The sequence below is a fragment of the Amphibalanus amphitrite genome, unplaced genomic scaffold, assembly GCF_019059575.1.
Source record: "Amphibalanus amphitrite isolate SeventyFive unplaced genomic scaffold, NRLGWU_Aamphi_draft 000083F_arrow, whole genome shotgun sequence".
NCBI lineage: Eukaryota > Metazoa > Arthropoda > Thecostraca > Balanomorpha > Balanidae > Amphibalanus > Amphibalanus amphitrite.
The window spans coordinates 587914-603076 of record NW_024881579.1 but is presented as its reverse complement, the minus strand read 5'-3'; the positions used below and the strand labels follow the sequence as shown (position 1 = coordinate 603076).

Genomic DNA, 15163 nt, shown 5'->3' with positions numbered 1-15163 from the left:
TGACCATTTCTGGTCAGTCTTTGAACATAGGCCAAATTTTTCAAATGACCTTTAAAGATCAACTTTTGATTCATTCGAAGCGTTTTGATAAGAGGAACCCGAGGCTGGTAAAATTAATTTCATGCAAGGTTTAAGCTAAAAAATTTTAAGTGTTTGTGGAAAAGCAATTGGTTTTCTCATAATACCGATGGTGGCAGTTGTTGTTATTTACATGCTAAGCCGTTGACCCTAATTAAATCTGACAATATTATTCAGATTTCAGACATAGCGGTAAACGAGCTGATTGTTGTGTTAGGTTAGGCTCTTTCGGTCGATTTCAGAGTGGGAAGGATGATACGAATTAGGGGGAGACAGGGGGCCTAGGCGGGAGTCCTGGACCTCATGCTCCGCTGGGGCCGAGCCCATCCCGTGGGTTGGATTGCCCTGACACATGGATAGCCCTGGGCGGTGTTTCACGGCCCCGCGCTGCAGCACGCTGCGCTGCGCTGCTGCATTGTTGCGGCAGTTGATATGAATTCGGCTCCACGCTAGCGTTGCGAGCCATAGGCGCGGGAGCCGGGGGGGGGGGGCGGTGGGGGCAGCTTGCCCCCACTGCCCCCAACTCTGGGGCCGTGGGGGCGGTGCCCCCACAGCTTTGAGACGGAATACCACACTTTTTTGCAAATGTTTTCTTTTTTATTGACAAGCCAAGGGATGAAAAATAAGTGGCCTAAAACCGGTGAGAAAATAGATTTGGGGGGACCCTAGGTTGATCTCTATTATGGTGTGCCCCCAGTCGGAAAGTAGTTCCCGCGCCCCTGTTGCGAGCTTCCGCGTCTGCTGATGTTTCCATGGGAAATTGGAAACCCAATGCACCGGTGCGGGCAACGCACCCTGTCTAAGCAAAATTTTACCATCGATGACCTCTAGTGACATGACCTCTGGTTATGACCCGATCCAAAATTGGCTGAAGTATTATTTTTTCTTTTTGCTACTTTTGACGCTACTTCGAATACCTACCGCTTAAATGCCCAAAGCTGAGTTACATATAAGAATGATGCTCAATCCCCATTTCCCCTCCAACAGGGCGTGAGAGTCTAGGCATTCCTGTGGGGCATGGGCTAACAATGACTATCTCATAATCATTGTGGCCATGAACATCTACTGCCATTCTTTAACACCGGTTTCGCTGCGCTGAGCGGTGGCCGTCCCGTTTGTTGGATTCTACAGCTGGCTGGTGGAAAGCGTTACCGGCCGCCCGTCCACCGCCCGCGGGCCGGACCGAGCGGTCCCGCTGACCCTACCTGACCTGAGCCCGGCGCGATATGGGACAGGCAGACGGGGGTTCGGCTCAGCGAAGGAAGCGCCCACTGGTGCTGGGGACTTTTTTAACCCGCGCCGTGCTGGGGGGGGCGTTTTTACGCCCCCCCCTCAGGTTTTTCGCAAATATCTCAAAAACGGCGGCGCACAGCGCCGCCGTTTTTGGTACACGTGTTCCTACATCATTTCCGCACATGTTGTGAAAATTTCAGACCTAGGCCGTTCAAGGTCAGGTCACCAGGTCACGTCAAGTGACCTTACCTCAGAAAAAGTCCAAAGGCTCGCTATAGCTACACCGACTGAACGATCACTTTGAAACTTTCAGCGATTGATATGAGTAACAGTATGTATAAAATGTATATCTCGGATTTTTGATATCTGTGACCTAAGGTCAGGTCAATTTTGCGACCTCTCCATTATAAGTCAATGGGAGAAAATTGAAATGCGCCTCTTTTGGACGAATATCGTTCAAAACGCTCTCAAACATCGGTTCATAGGTAAACATGACACAATGAATAGGAAAAATGCACCTGTGACCCCTCTGTGTGCCCCTGAGGTCATCTCAGGTCATGAACGGTCGCCAGCAGTTTTTTGGCTATAACTTTTGATAGAGACGTGCTAGAGCGGTGAAAACACGTCAGATGTGTTCAGCTCGACGATACGGATCGACTGATATGCAACATGACCCTTTTCGGTCAGGTCATGACCTTGACCTGAGGTCAAATTTTCAAAATGACCTTTCAAGGTCAACGAATAGTTCATTCGACGCGTCTCGACGAGAGAAACACGATGCTGGCAAAAGTAATGTCATGGCGCTTATGAGTCAAAAGTTATTGACGAAAAAACGTTTTTCGTAAAAACGGCTATTTTTGGAGTTTTTGCCCTCTGGAGGCTAAACCGTTGACCTGAGGTCAAATCTGAGGACATTACTCAGAAAGGTCTGTAAAAGGGCTATCGAATGCGCTTTTCCGCGGCGCTGTAGCTCTATCGGTTCCCGAGATAGCCGTTGGCAGTTTCCAAAATGTTGAAATAGTCAACATTTTACCTTTGGTGACCTCTGGTGACCTAACCTTTGACCTGACCCAAAAAATGACCGAAGTGTTTTCGTCCTTATTTTTGACGCTCTTTCGATTGCCGCTTACCGCGTGTCGCTACGTGGCCCAGGAGCCGAGTTAGACGGGGGGGCGTGAAAACGCCCCCCCCCCCCCCCAGCACTCGGCGGAAAGTTCAGGCCACCAGACCTACTGTACATACGTGTATTTATAATAAACATTTAATCACTATGACTGGCGGAAATTATCACTGCATTTCATACAGCATTTTGAGCATTGACATCATAGCTCATGGTCGATGCAACGACATTGAAAGTGAAATGCCTAAAAGTCCCTCACACAACACAAAGTATTATAGCCTCTTCCACATAGCATACATGTAGCATAAACATAACAAAACATCAGACCGCGACAAGTATATCACACTGAATCCCAAAGTAGCGAGACAGCCGTGAGATCGGCGTATCCTGAGAACACTCCTCTACCCTCCGACTATCCACATGTCGAGCTCCTTGCTCTATCCCGAGCGAAGCTCTCAAGTCTCGATTCTCTCGTCCCCGATGAGATCACACCACCTGCACTGGCACCTCCTTGCCGCTGCGGCCACCGCCCGCTGCCGCTACCTTAGCCTTGGCCTTGGCCGCGCCGCTGTTGAGCTGCTTGGTGGCCAGCGCATTCAGTTCCAGCGAGTGATACAGCACGATCATGAAGCAGTAGGCGAGCAGAGCGGTCCACGTGCCGCCGATGGCCAGCACGGAGCAGTGCGCGCCCGTGGTGCCCTTCATGCCGGCCAGGGAGGCGGCCACCACGATGGCCATGGTCTGCAGGATCACCAGGATGGCACAGAAGATGAGCCACGTGAGCAGCAGCGAGCGGCGAGCGCGGCGCACACCGTGCACCAGCAGTGAAGAGAACACCAGGTGGAGCACACTGAGCACCAGCAGAGCACCGACCGCCTCCAGGGTCAGCGGCGCCTCCTGCGGCGTCTCCAGCAGCAGGTACAGCAGCGCGCAGAGGAAGCCGACCGCGCCGGCCGCGGAGGCGGTCACCAGCGCCACGCCGATGATGATCGATCCTGTGCGCAGGCTGACGCGGCCGAAACAGCATGAACTCTGATGGGCCATGGTAGAGCTGATGAGGGCTTCTCGTCTCTCGAACAAGTCACAGCACAGACGATCGATGCAGCGTCAGTGCTCGGCAAGTGATTACAGAAGCCCGGTCGGTTTTTCAGCCTTTTCTGTTTCTTTTTCCTATTTTTATCCGGTTGCAAAATATGCCGAGAGCACTCCGATTGACTGTGAGTTCGTTCAGTCAGGCTACTCCAGCTGCTAGCTCTTCCTCTCCTGTGAGTCCTCAGTAGCTGAGTCTGTCGACTCCCAACTGGTCTGCCTGCGCGCGCCTCTCCGGTTCGACTGTGGCTGGCCGCGTCATCGGCCGCCTATATAGCGGTCGGCGCCGAACCGGTCAGGTTCGGGCGGAGGCGGCGGCGGCGGCGGGATGTCCCGGCAGCGACGGCAAGCCCCGGCGAGCACCTGCGCCGGCCCGCCCGCTCTGCTGAGCTCCCTACCCGCCCCGCCCCGCTCTGCTCCTCGCACTACCTGCACCGCCCCGCCGCTGCACACGATGCTAATGCGCGCTGAACAGCGTCCGGTCAGCGCGCACAGTCCGGTCAGACAGTTGGGGGAGACGGGGAGAGGTCGGTGACCCTCCCTAGGGCGACTCTGCTGACGATCCGACACGGGACAATGGGAGAGCGAGCCGCGTGGCCAGACTGGGTTCGTGTCTCACTTAGACCAGAGTGGTATGTCTCATCTTCACGCGGCGACGGAGTTCTTGGAGTGTGAATAAGACGTGATTCAGAGGTTCTGAATTACGTGCTCAGGCGTAATAGCTATGCACTTCCGGCCAAGATAGCATCGTGCTCCCTAGAGTTTGAGCTGTGAATCGTATAAGGAAATTTCATATGTCTATTTTCATAGAAACGTGAGATACCTTTGAGCTCTATCGGAAGTCAAACTGCTCAGATTCCAGGTCATGGACAACAGGGGCGTCGCCACGGGTCCCCAACTTGTACGGACACATTCTGTCAGCCGTAATGCTCGTCAGATGTGTTAACCCACGCGGACCCAGGGAGGGTGTTTTTCGTCCTCCCCTCCCCCCCCCCCCCCCACACACACCTCGGACGAATAGTTGCGATAGCCCCGAATGCCTAGTGGTTTCGGGAAAAAATACAAACACATTTTTGATACCAACCTACATTAGGTCAAAGGGTTAGCGACATTAGGTCAAAGGTTAGGTTAGCGACCCCGAGCTGCGGCTTTTTTTTTGCAGATTTCTTCACCAAAAAAGGTCCTAGACCTAAAGCAGTGGTACCAACGCATTCGTCATGTCAAGACGCGTCGAATGACATATATGTAGGTTGTTTGAAAAGGTCAAGTTTTATGTTGACCTCATGTGACCTCGAATGGCCTTTGGTTGACGTTTACATTACACATGATCAGTCTCATTTGCTGTATTTGAAGTCACTGGCCACGATTTTGTCATTCCTTTTGATCTAAGCATTCATTTAGAGCCTCAGGATGACAAAAGTGACATGATTAAATGTAATATGACTGACGTATCAGTAAAATAGCATTTAGAAGGATACAGGGTGTAACGAAATTATCCGGTAACCTTCTTCCCGCTGCGATTAAGAAACAAGACAGCCTGAGGTTTTCCTTTTGATGAAGATATCGCCAGCTTTCATAAAATCATAATTAAAAATCCCTGGAACATTCCAGCTACTGGGTTTTCAAGCAGTAGGTTTGATGTGGACAGACGCCGTATTAGCATGTGCTCACATACAGTTGGGCGGTCCTGCAGTGCCGGGTGTCCCCTTATTCACCTCCCGCTGGACAAAAATCCTTAAGATCTCTATGAAATCAGGATGACAACTATTTCCAAGTCGTAGCCCGTTAGTTCAAAAGGATAAGAGCTTCTCTCGGCGTCACTTCTCATTCTCCTACGGACTTAATGTAGCGCTCCAGCCTGCACGAAGGCAGCGTGGCTTGAATCAAACATCAGTGCGCTTTTAGAAATCGAGCCCTCCCGTGCCGTCCGGTTGAGCGGCTCCAATGTTTGCCAGGATGCTGCTTCGGTAATAATCGTCACTGAAGGTGGTCTTCTGTGACACAATGCACAGCTGGAACATCGCACATAAGCTGAACATGTTCCAGCCTGGAATCCGGCCAAGATCCAGGTCGGACCTGGATCTTGGCCGGATGTTTGACGCCGGTGACGGCCGGCACGTTTGAGTTACTGGCAGCCAACACAAGGCCGCTTTGACGGCTCAAAGGACAATACAGCGCGAATAGCTGCCCACTCCACCAAACGCTCATGTCTTCCTTCGACCAGTGCAGTGGATGTGTCTTGGTGTGAGGCCAAAGGTGGTGCACTAGCTATTTTCCCGTCCATTGCGTTGTCTTTTTCAGTTTGATGGGCAGAAGAACCAAGTTAAGGGGTGGATAGTGGTGGGCCATGATGTGGGCCTTCTTATTATCTGCCTTGCCAAGAATACAAGTCAATCTGCAGATTGATTGTTGTCGTTTCCTTGTCGCTATCTTGACAACTCTCCTAACCACTTTAGCGTTCGCGGCCGGGCTGAGTTCTAATAAAAAAGATGTCCGAATAATTTCGTCACACCCTATACCTATACCTACTCTTGCGTGACATTGACTTTGGGGCGGCCTTGGATCGTAACTTTAACCACAAATAGGGGGTCTGATAAGCTTTAACCTGCTTCAAACATGTGCGAAGACTGCATTTTTGCGGTCGACGAAACTTGTACGGACATTCCGTACAAGTTTCCGGGCCTTCCAAAACTTGTACGGACACTGTCCGTAGTGTCCGTAGTGGTGGCGACGCCCATGATGGACAAGCACATGACCTTAAAATTAGCTGTAAGGCAACCTCCTGACTTTTCCTCTATCAAAAACTTACACAACCTCGCCCTTGACCATTCTTTCTAGTTCCTACTCAAGCCTGACGATAACGCCACCCAAATGTCCGAAGCCATATTCCACAGGTGCATCTAGGAGCCGTTTGAGTATATGGTGACCTCCCTTGGGTTCAGCGTTAGACACTGCGGCACACCGATCGGATGGTTGATTCAGCAGAAAGTCTTATTTCGGACCTCTATCGCATGGTCCTGAATCCTGATTGGTCACACCATTTAGACCGAAACGACCTAAACGAACAAAATGTTCCATTAGAGAGCTCAGCTTGTTGTCGAGAAATGCAAGTTCAAATGCACGGCTATTCCATTAAAATTCTGCATTATGTCATGAGCAAGCATTGGTATGATACATACGTTTTCGATGGGTGATGTCGTTGCCGCGTGGAAGCAATCAGTAGCAATTAGTGCCCGGCATTTACTTGCAATTAGTATAATGATGAAAGGAAAGCAAAGCCTCTGATTAATAACGAATATATTTTAAAGTACGATACAAAATCAAACGGATAAGGTTTTTCAGTAATATGCTAAGTATCCCTGGCCTCCAAATAGCGCTTTCTCATATCATTCAACCGTAGAAACAAATTAAAACTTTACTTAAAAAGATACAGCTTGATCATAAAACCACTTAAAGGTCCGTCTTAGCATCATTTCTATTAGACGTTTCTAAAATTGTTCGCCACATCCGCTGTTGAATGCCATTACGATCGATTACCGCATGGTTAACCCTGTGACGTTATTGGAAACCATACACCTGCACACTGTGCAGCTCAGTCATAGACACAATCCGCATTTCCAATTCAGGTCAGCCGGTTCCCGGAGTTAGCTGCAGCATGACGTGATCGACCAGCGAGTGCCACCGGGGACAAACGCGGGGCTCCAGCGAGGTGCCAACTGTGCAGCTAATCTGTCAGCTTGGTGTCCTCGCTGTGACGTAACCATAGAGCTATCACGAGCTTTGAATGCACGGCTTTTGAGTAGGATGCACCAACACGAGCGAGCCAGCGTTTTGCAACCGAATAAATAAAGCTTGGAGCTTGTTTGCATCGAGTTTCTGCGCAGTTGAATATGTGTAGGTGAACCTACGTGCCCCCGTCTATGTGTAATCGGAACGTCCCATGTAAGAGGAGGAAAACCACAGAGCCTTGAATGAACGCCACATCTCGCATAAGACACCGTCCGTTTGGAAACAATTATCACTGCGTCCCGTGCCGTACAGGTGAAGTCCTTCATTAGGAGGCCTGGGTAGCTCGAGCAGCCACACAGAACATGCATCCCCAGAGACGCAAAGACCGCACTGACAAATTAAATACCGGGACTTACAACGCCCTGGACGAAGATGATGACGGTGCTAAGGTGGCAGTTCATCCCATCCGTCTCTCAAGTCTTGTCCATGCTCGCCCCTCCAGTAGCGGCGGAACACCTTCAATTAAGGGGGGGGGGCATCGCCGACTTTTGGTCCGATTCTTTCCAATGCAACGCCCTATGTTAAAATGCCAAAATCAAAGGGGGCACGGTGCCCCGGTGCCCTCCCCGTTCCGCCGCCTATGCGTCCCTCTGCCTTTCCTTCCCAGCCCTTCTTTTTGTTCCTCCCGCCTCAGCTAGCCTCATCCGGACCATCTCTGCCTGTACTCTGTTCCTACCCTCTAGCCTTGCATAGGCTCCTTTCTTCCTAGCCCCTTCTGAGGTGTGTGAGAGAGAGAGAGAGAGAGAGAGAGAGAGAGAGAGAGAGAGAGAGAGAGAGAGAGAGAGAGAGAGAGAGAGAGAGAGAGAGAGAGAGAGAGAGAGAGAGAGAGAGAGAGAGAGAGAAGCTTATGGAGGTTCCCGCGCCCCAGCCTTACATCTCTCTCGCTCCGGCCCATTCATTCATCTCTCCCACCTCATCCCTTCGTCCCACACCCTAGCCAGCCCCTCGCTCGTCTCTCGTCGCCCGCGATGATGATACCTTCCGTGGTAATACGGGGAACGGCCGACCGCCGCCGGTCAGCGCCGCACCGGCACCGGGACCGCCTCCTCTATATCACGGCGGCACGCAACCACGAGTGACGTCATCCTCGGCGGCACGACATACTAGTGACGTCACTGGTGAGTCACTGGGCCCTCCTGAGCTGCGAGCCTATACATTATGGATAGGCATTGTTTGTATTTACATATTGAGGAGCCGACAAAAGTAGGTAGACTGAGATTATGCTCCATAACCTCTTCCAGAAGGCATGCCCATCATATAAATGTCGTAAGCGGAATGTTAACCCGCGCCCCACTGGGGTTTATGTATAACACGCCCCACTGGGGGGGGGGGGGCTATTCATAGCCCCCTCTTAACTCCGAAACTACTGGGCCGATCGTCAAAATTCAAACGGCGTCTGATAGCCCCGGAAAAAAAAACTGTCCAACGAAACCTAATTTCATTGACCTCGAGGTCACCTATGACGTCACAGGTCAGGTTAAAGTAAAAATTATCGATATTTGGCTTGTTCACTTTTTGGGCTCTGACTGCCGTCTTACAAGTTAGATCAGACTGATTTTTGTTTACACACTCGTGAACAGATGCTTTAGATACCCTGAGGTTACCAAACTTGTGCTTTTATTTTCAGGTCAGGGTCAGGTGACAGGTCATCATAGGTCACGGAAATCTTATGTCATAAGTCGGTCACGTGACACATGTTTTATGGTCCATTTAGGCCATAGATTTCGAATTCAGTGTCGCCTGTGTCATTTGAGGCCATTTTTATCTGAATATAGCCGAGGTCAGGTCACTTTCAGGTCAAAAAAGTCAAATTTCAAAGTTGCAATTTTTCAAAAAAAAAAAAACATGTCTGTCGGATGCAGTTGGAGCTCAGGAGCACGATGGTGCTTACTATATTGGTGTACCTACGATGTCAAAAACGTACTGAAAAAAATGATTTGAAAATATTATAATTGTGATTTTTTTGCAATGATGCGTATAACTTGGCCATTTTTGAAGATATTTAGCTAAAACTTGCTAGACTAAGTCATAACTATGTGTTCTATCACATACCAAGGTATATTCCTTTTTTTCGAAAAGTAAAAAAAAAATGAAAAAAAAATGAAAAGGAGAATTTTGAATTTTATTAATTTAATTTTATCAAGATTTTCAAACTTTTGAAAATCCGAGATAGCAGTTTGATAGCGCAGTCTATTCTGAGTCCTCTCATGCAAAGAAATTGGATCTAGCCTTAAAACTGAGCTCTTGGGAGCGATTGCCGTGGTTCAATGTTTTGCGTCGAAATTGGCCGAACATGACGTCACTCTGACGTCATTTCCGGCCGACCTATGGTAGCTACGCAGTTAATATTTTGACACAAGATGTCAAATTGATATAGCCGAAGGTACTGAAAGTTTGGTGTCGATACGTCAAGCGGTTTGAAAGTGATTGCAGAAAATGGAAGGGGGGGCTATGAATACCCCCCCCCCCTGCAGTGGGGCGCGGGTTAAATTAATTGTCTCTCCTTCATCTCCTCTCCTGCCCCTCCTCAATCTTTTCCTCTCTCTCTCTCTCTCTCTCTCTCTCTCTCTCTCTCTCTCTCTCTCTCTCTCTCTCTCTCTCTCTCTCTCTCTCTCTCTCTCTCTCTCTCTCTCTCTCTCTCTCTCTCTCTCTCTCTCTCTCTCTCTCTCTCTCTCTCTCTCTCTCGAGTCTCTCTGTTTCTCTCTCCTGTTGGCATCACGGCGGTGTTAGCACCGGAACCCCGACTTCTTCACACCATGACGCCGCGACGGCCTTCCAAAGCTGACACGCGAGTCGCGACAATGTCACGCGACAAGTGCCGGAAAAGCGATGGGTGAGGGTAGCTCCCAAATCGGACCCGGCGTCGGCTGACGCATGGTTAAACACAATGGTCATTTTTCACCTCCTCCCTAGTGTACCCACACCGGGTGTTTGTGGCGGGCGCGTTGAACCGGCGGTGGAGGTGCAAAGGACAAAGGAGCTGCAGGGTATTACCCGGCGCCGTCCCGCGCTCTATAGGGTTGACCGCAGTCCTGGAGGTAATACAGGGGTGACGCCTATCCGCAAACCGCGCGGTCACCGCGCGGCCGACTGGAAAGGTGACGCCCCGCTGCGAGTTAGAAATCTCCGGTAATGTACCCGCTCACCCCTCCGCGACCTTCACGGTCCTTCGACAATCTGGGCTGAGCAGTGCGAGTACGACTAACTCAGTGGAGTCTTGTTCTTTGTTAAAATTGATTGTTATCTTTTTCGCTTCCCGAATTTTGATAAATTGAAAGCATACCCAAAGAAGTGGTCTGAATTGCATTGCTTACGTTTCAATGTTCATGCGATTTGCGCCCGTTTCATGCAGTCAAATTATCGTAACTGAAATAAGTCTCATGCTAACTTATGATTGTTTATTAGAAATATGTCATTTTTAGTTTATCGTCTTACTCCTGCCTAATTTTCGAGCGAGTGATCGTTGGAAGCCGGAGAAAACAGTGTCAACGAAAAGGATCTTTCGAGTTCTACTGCACGTCAAAGTCTGGTCAACGTCACACTAATGGACCAAATTCCAAGTCTCTGTGTAATTGACACCCTTACCACTAGCCTAACTAGTGACCAATTGACTAACAAGTGACACTTGTCACCAGTGGCGCAGCCAGGATTTCGTTTCGGGGGGGTCATCGCTTCCAAAGCGGGCCCCCTAGTGTGCGGGCCCCCACCCATTTTTTCAGAATCTCTCCATATTTCATACGCATTCTGCTGGGCGGGCCCCCTTTACCTGCACGATAACCCTGAGCGAGTTTGAATCAGAAAATTTGCATAGAACAGTAGCTCGGTAATCACCCGGTCTTCACTTTTTACGCAAATTGACCACGACAGAAATATGTTACTATGACGTATGACTTCGTATCTTTCGAGTCCGATATGAGCCCCAATTCCGCAATATGCATAGCATATTATATGCAATCGGAACTGTTGCCTGCTTCTGTCGCACAAGATTTAAAAGTAGTCCCATGTGCCTGTCCTAAGTCATCTATTGGCTGCTGTAGTAGATTGTGCTTTTATTCTTCTTCATTACGTGAATTCGCTCGTAAGAAGTTTTAACCCTCGCCGGCACAGGGGGGAGGGGTTGATGCAACCCCCTAAGGTTTTTTTTCGCGAAGAACTCGCGTAAAAAAGCGGCTGATCGCGACGTAACTTCCATAGTGCGCTGAAATTCGCACAACTTATAGAACAAGGATGGGTAACGTGCCTGTGAAGAGTCACAGCTCGATCGGGCCGGTGGTGAGCACATGGCGCGTGCTCAAAAAGTGCAAATTCGCGTCATAGACTTTACATGCATAAATCGGCTTGCAAAAATGGGCGACAATGGCTCAACTTGCCCGACACCGGAGCGGGTTCAAACAACGCTTGTTGGCAAGAGAAATGTACCTACCGCCTCTCATGGGAAAATTGTGAAAAGCTAATTGATCAAAAACAAGGTGGAACAAATTGCTGGAGAAAATAGCATTTGCTTATGACTTACTTAATTACAGGGGTTTTGCTACATAACCTGGTATGTTTGACAATTGAAATGGGCATAGATTGGAAGAGCATTCAATTGTGACCAAGGTCCAATCATCGCTTTTGCATGACGAGCAACAATATTCTTAAGAATATAAATGTTTCAAACCTCTACATAGTAATTCATCGATGGCTTTCACCACAGATAACAGTAGTACTACTGTTATCTGTGCTTTCACTCTTCAATAACCTACGCCAACCTATGTCATGAAATACACTTGGCATGTTCTATAGTAGAACGCATGGTTATTATCAGACACGAGCACCTCGATGCGATGGATATTTTTTCCCAAAACCAAAATGCTTAGCCGTCAAAAGGCAATCGACCGTAATGGATACATAACCCACAGACACAAGACCAACCAAACGCCCACCGATCGAAAATACCCCTTATTCGCGTTGCGAAGCAAGCGGGTCACCCTAGCGGGCCCCATTCACCCGGGGGCTCGGGCCCTATCCACATGGGGGACCAAGCCCTATCCATACGGGGGCCCGGGCCACGTTCACCTGGGCTCCGGGCCTCGTCCACCCGGGGCTCCGGGGCCCGCCCACCAGGGGGCCCGGGCCCCATCCAGCCGGGGGCCCGGGCCCCGTCCACCCGGGGCCTGGGGTCCGTACTACCGGGGGCCCGGACCCATCCATCGGGGGGCCCTGGCCCCATCTACCCGGGGGCCGTGCCCCATCCACCTAAGGGGCCCGGGCCCGTTCTCCCGGGGCCCGGGCCCCATCCACCCGGGGGCCTGTGCCCTATCCACCCAGGGGCCCGTGCCCTATCCACCCAGGGGGCCCGGGCCCGTTCTCCCGGGGCCCGGGCCCCATCCAACCGGGGGTCCGGCCCCGTCCACCCGGGGCTCAGGGCCGTTCTCCCGGGGGCCCGGGCCCCATCCAGCCGGGGGCCCGGGCCCCCTCCACCCAGGGGGCCCGGGCCCGTTCTCCCGGAGCCTCGGGCCCCATCCACCCGAGGGGCCTGGACCCGTTCTCGCGGGACCCGGGGGTCCGGGCCCCGTCCACCCGGGGCCCGTTCTCCCGGTGGCTCGGATCCATCCACCGGGGCCCCATCCGCCGGGGGGCCCGGGCCCTATCCACCCGGGGGCCCGGACCCATCTACAGAGGGCCCGGGTCCCATCCACCCAGGGGCCGGGCCCGTTCTCCTGGGGGCCCGGGCCCTGTCCACCTGGGGCCCCAGGCCGACCCCTCACCCGAGGTGTCGCAGTGGGCATTTCTCGAAGCGGGCTCGTCCGATTAGATTAGGACCTCTCTCTCTCCTCTCTCTCTCTCTCTCTCTCTCTCTCTCTCTCTCTCTCTCTCTCTCTCTCTCTCTCTCTCTCTCTCTCTCTCTCTCTCTCTCACTCTCTCTCTCGAGCGGGCCCCTGACAGAAATTTCGGGGGGGTCAGCTGACCCTCTGACCCCCCCCTGGCTGCGCCACTGCTTGTCACCTAAAACGCTCCCATAGGTCACCGAGACAGATGCCTATATAAGACGCCATACAAAGCCAAAGATCAAGTGCAAGTCAGTTCACAAAACCATCGTAAACTAGCAATAAAAAATAATCGCAAGATTGGCTTTCTGTTTTGATGCTGACTATTTCAGAAGGAAAGACTAACACGCTAAAAATAATTGTATTTATATCAAAGGGAAGGAGGCACATTGCACTTCCATTGCAAAGCCATTCTTTCCACATTCGACGATGTACCTGGAAAGTCACGATGCACAGGTTGTTTTCAATTTGAGGCGTTTTTACGTACCTACCTATATTGCGCTCCGCATTTGTTTCAACCAATTGATGGTTTTGCTTGCATCACGTTTGCTATGCTATAGCTGAAGTTTGACAGCCACCAGAAAGGGCTGGAGACAACAGTTTTGTAGCCCTGTTAATTCTACACCTTTTATGTCTTGATCATGTCTCTGTATCTTCAAAGCTGTAGGCCTGACAGCTCTTCTCGTGAAGGTCTTTTTTCGGTCGAAAATGGCAGAACATGACGTCATTCTGATGTCATTTGTGGCCAACCTATCATAGCCTCTGGAAAAATTTTTGGTCGCAATGTGTAAAATTAATGCCCGGAGGGTCCTGAAAGTTTAGTGGCGATATCTCCCGCCGTTTAGGAGATATCGACGGAAAAGGACGGGGGGGGGGGGGCGTTTCAGTCCCCTCCCCCTACGGGGCGCGGGTTAAGCGTGTCGATTGTGAGCATTGGGACAAAGCTATAATTTGTGAACTCAGCTCGTGTGATGTGGCACAGCCTACTACTTCAGGCAAATAATTGCCTGTGAAAAGTGGAATAGCGTTCTGTAGCCGACTATACCTAAGCTTGCCAGAAAGCCAAAACACCAGCATGCAAGCTTTCAAACATCACATATAAGAATAAACGAGCATTTAGGTGTAAGCAATGGAATCTAAAATCAATAATTGCGAAGTAATCTTGTATTTCATATGCAATAAATGGCTATATGCATACCTACATCTATTCCAGCACTTTACTAGCATTACAGTTCTAATCCATAAAGCTTTCGCGATCATGTGAAGCGGGCGTTAAAGGCGTCCCAGGCCGCCACTTTGTAACAATTGCTGGTGTGTGCACATAATACTGTTGAAAAATCACGGCGGCACTCGCCAGTCGCCACTCCATCACTCCAGACTCCGGGGCAATGAAAATAACTCCGCGGACATAGCTGAGCTTTGCTCGGTGCATTACTCAACTAGTCAGTAGTCTGACACAGGTGAACGTTATCCACGATTATAATCAAACTGCCTTCGCTTCCACTGCTAGTGCACTCAACTGATTGAACTACCCAGAGCCGTCTGCTGATTCATTTAACTTTCACAAATAGTCGCTTAGCAGGGATGACCGTGCTTTGTCCTGTGCCGTTGGTTTTATGTTGCACCATTTCTTTTAGTGAACTGTGGCCTGTGAGCCTGTAATGAATGCAAGTTAATCCGTCTGCCGTCTGCTGTGCTCATTGGAACCTTTTACCGTAGCCTGCTACATCCAGCGCCTTCTACACACACAGGGAATTCCTCATTAGGCTGTCAGCCGCGGGTTAAGCTCAACATCTCCACTATACTATACGACAAACATTTTTCAGTTGTAACGAATGGCTTAGCGACTTTGCACAACGAAAATTCCTTGAAAAATGAATATATTAAGTACGATAGAAAATATAGCTCTCCTTTCGTCACATAACTCCCGTTTCAAAAGATAAATGCACTCCGCGGCGTTGTACCTCCAACCTGTGCGTCAGCCTCACCTTCCGTGGTACCTCCAACTTCCGATCGCTCACCTCCCCCTCCTCCCTGGTCACGT

The 15163-nt window shown here is 50.5% G+C and overlaps 1 protein-coding gene across 1 annotated transcript; it reads right to left on the bottom strand.

Moving 5' to 3' along the window:
• Positions 1-2548: 2548 nt before the first annotated feature.
• LOC122379696 lies at positions 2549-15162 on the bottom strand. The gene is made up of 2 exons (XM_043362089.1): positions 15108-15162; positions 2549-3694 (listed from the first exon to the last, which is right to left on the bottom strand). Exon 2 carries the CDS (start codon positions 3473-3475, stop codon positions 2918-2920), a length of 558 nt encoding a protein of 185 aa, XP_043218024.1. The 5' UTR covers positions 3476-3694; positions 15108-15162; the 3' UTR covers positions 2549-2917.
• Between the last annotated feature and the right edge of the window lies 1 nt (position 15163).

Excerpts from the sequence above, each read along its gene's own strand:
- LOC122379696 (XM_043362089.1), bottom strand. The coding sequence starts at position 3,475 with ATGGCCCATCAGAGTTCATGCTGTTTCGGCCGCGTCAGCCTGCGCACA.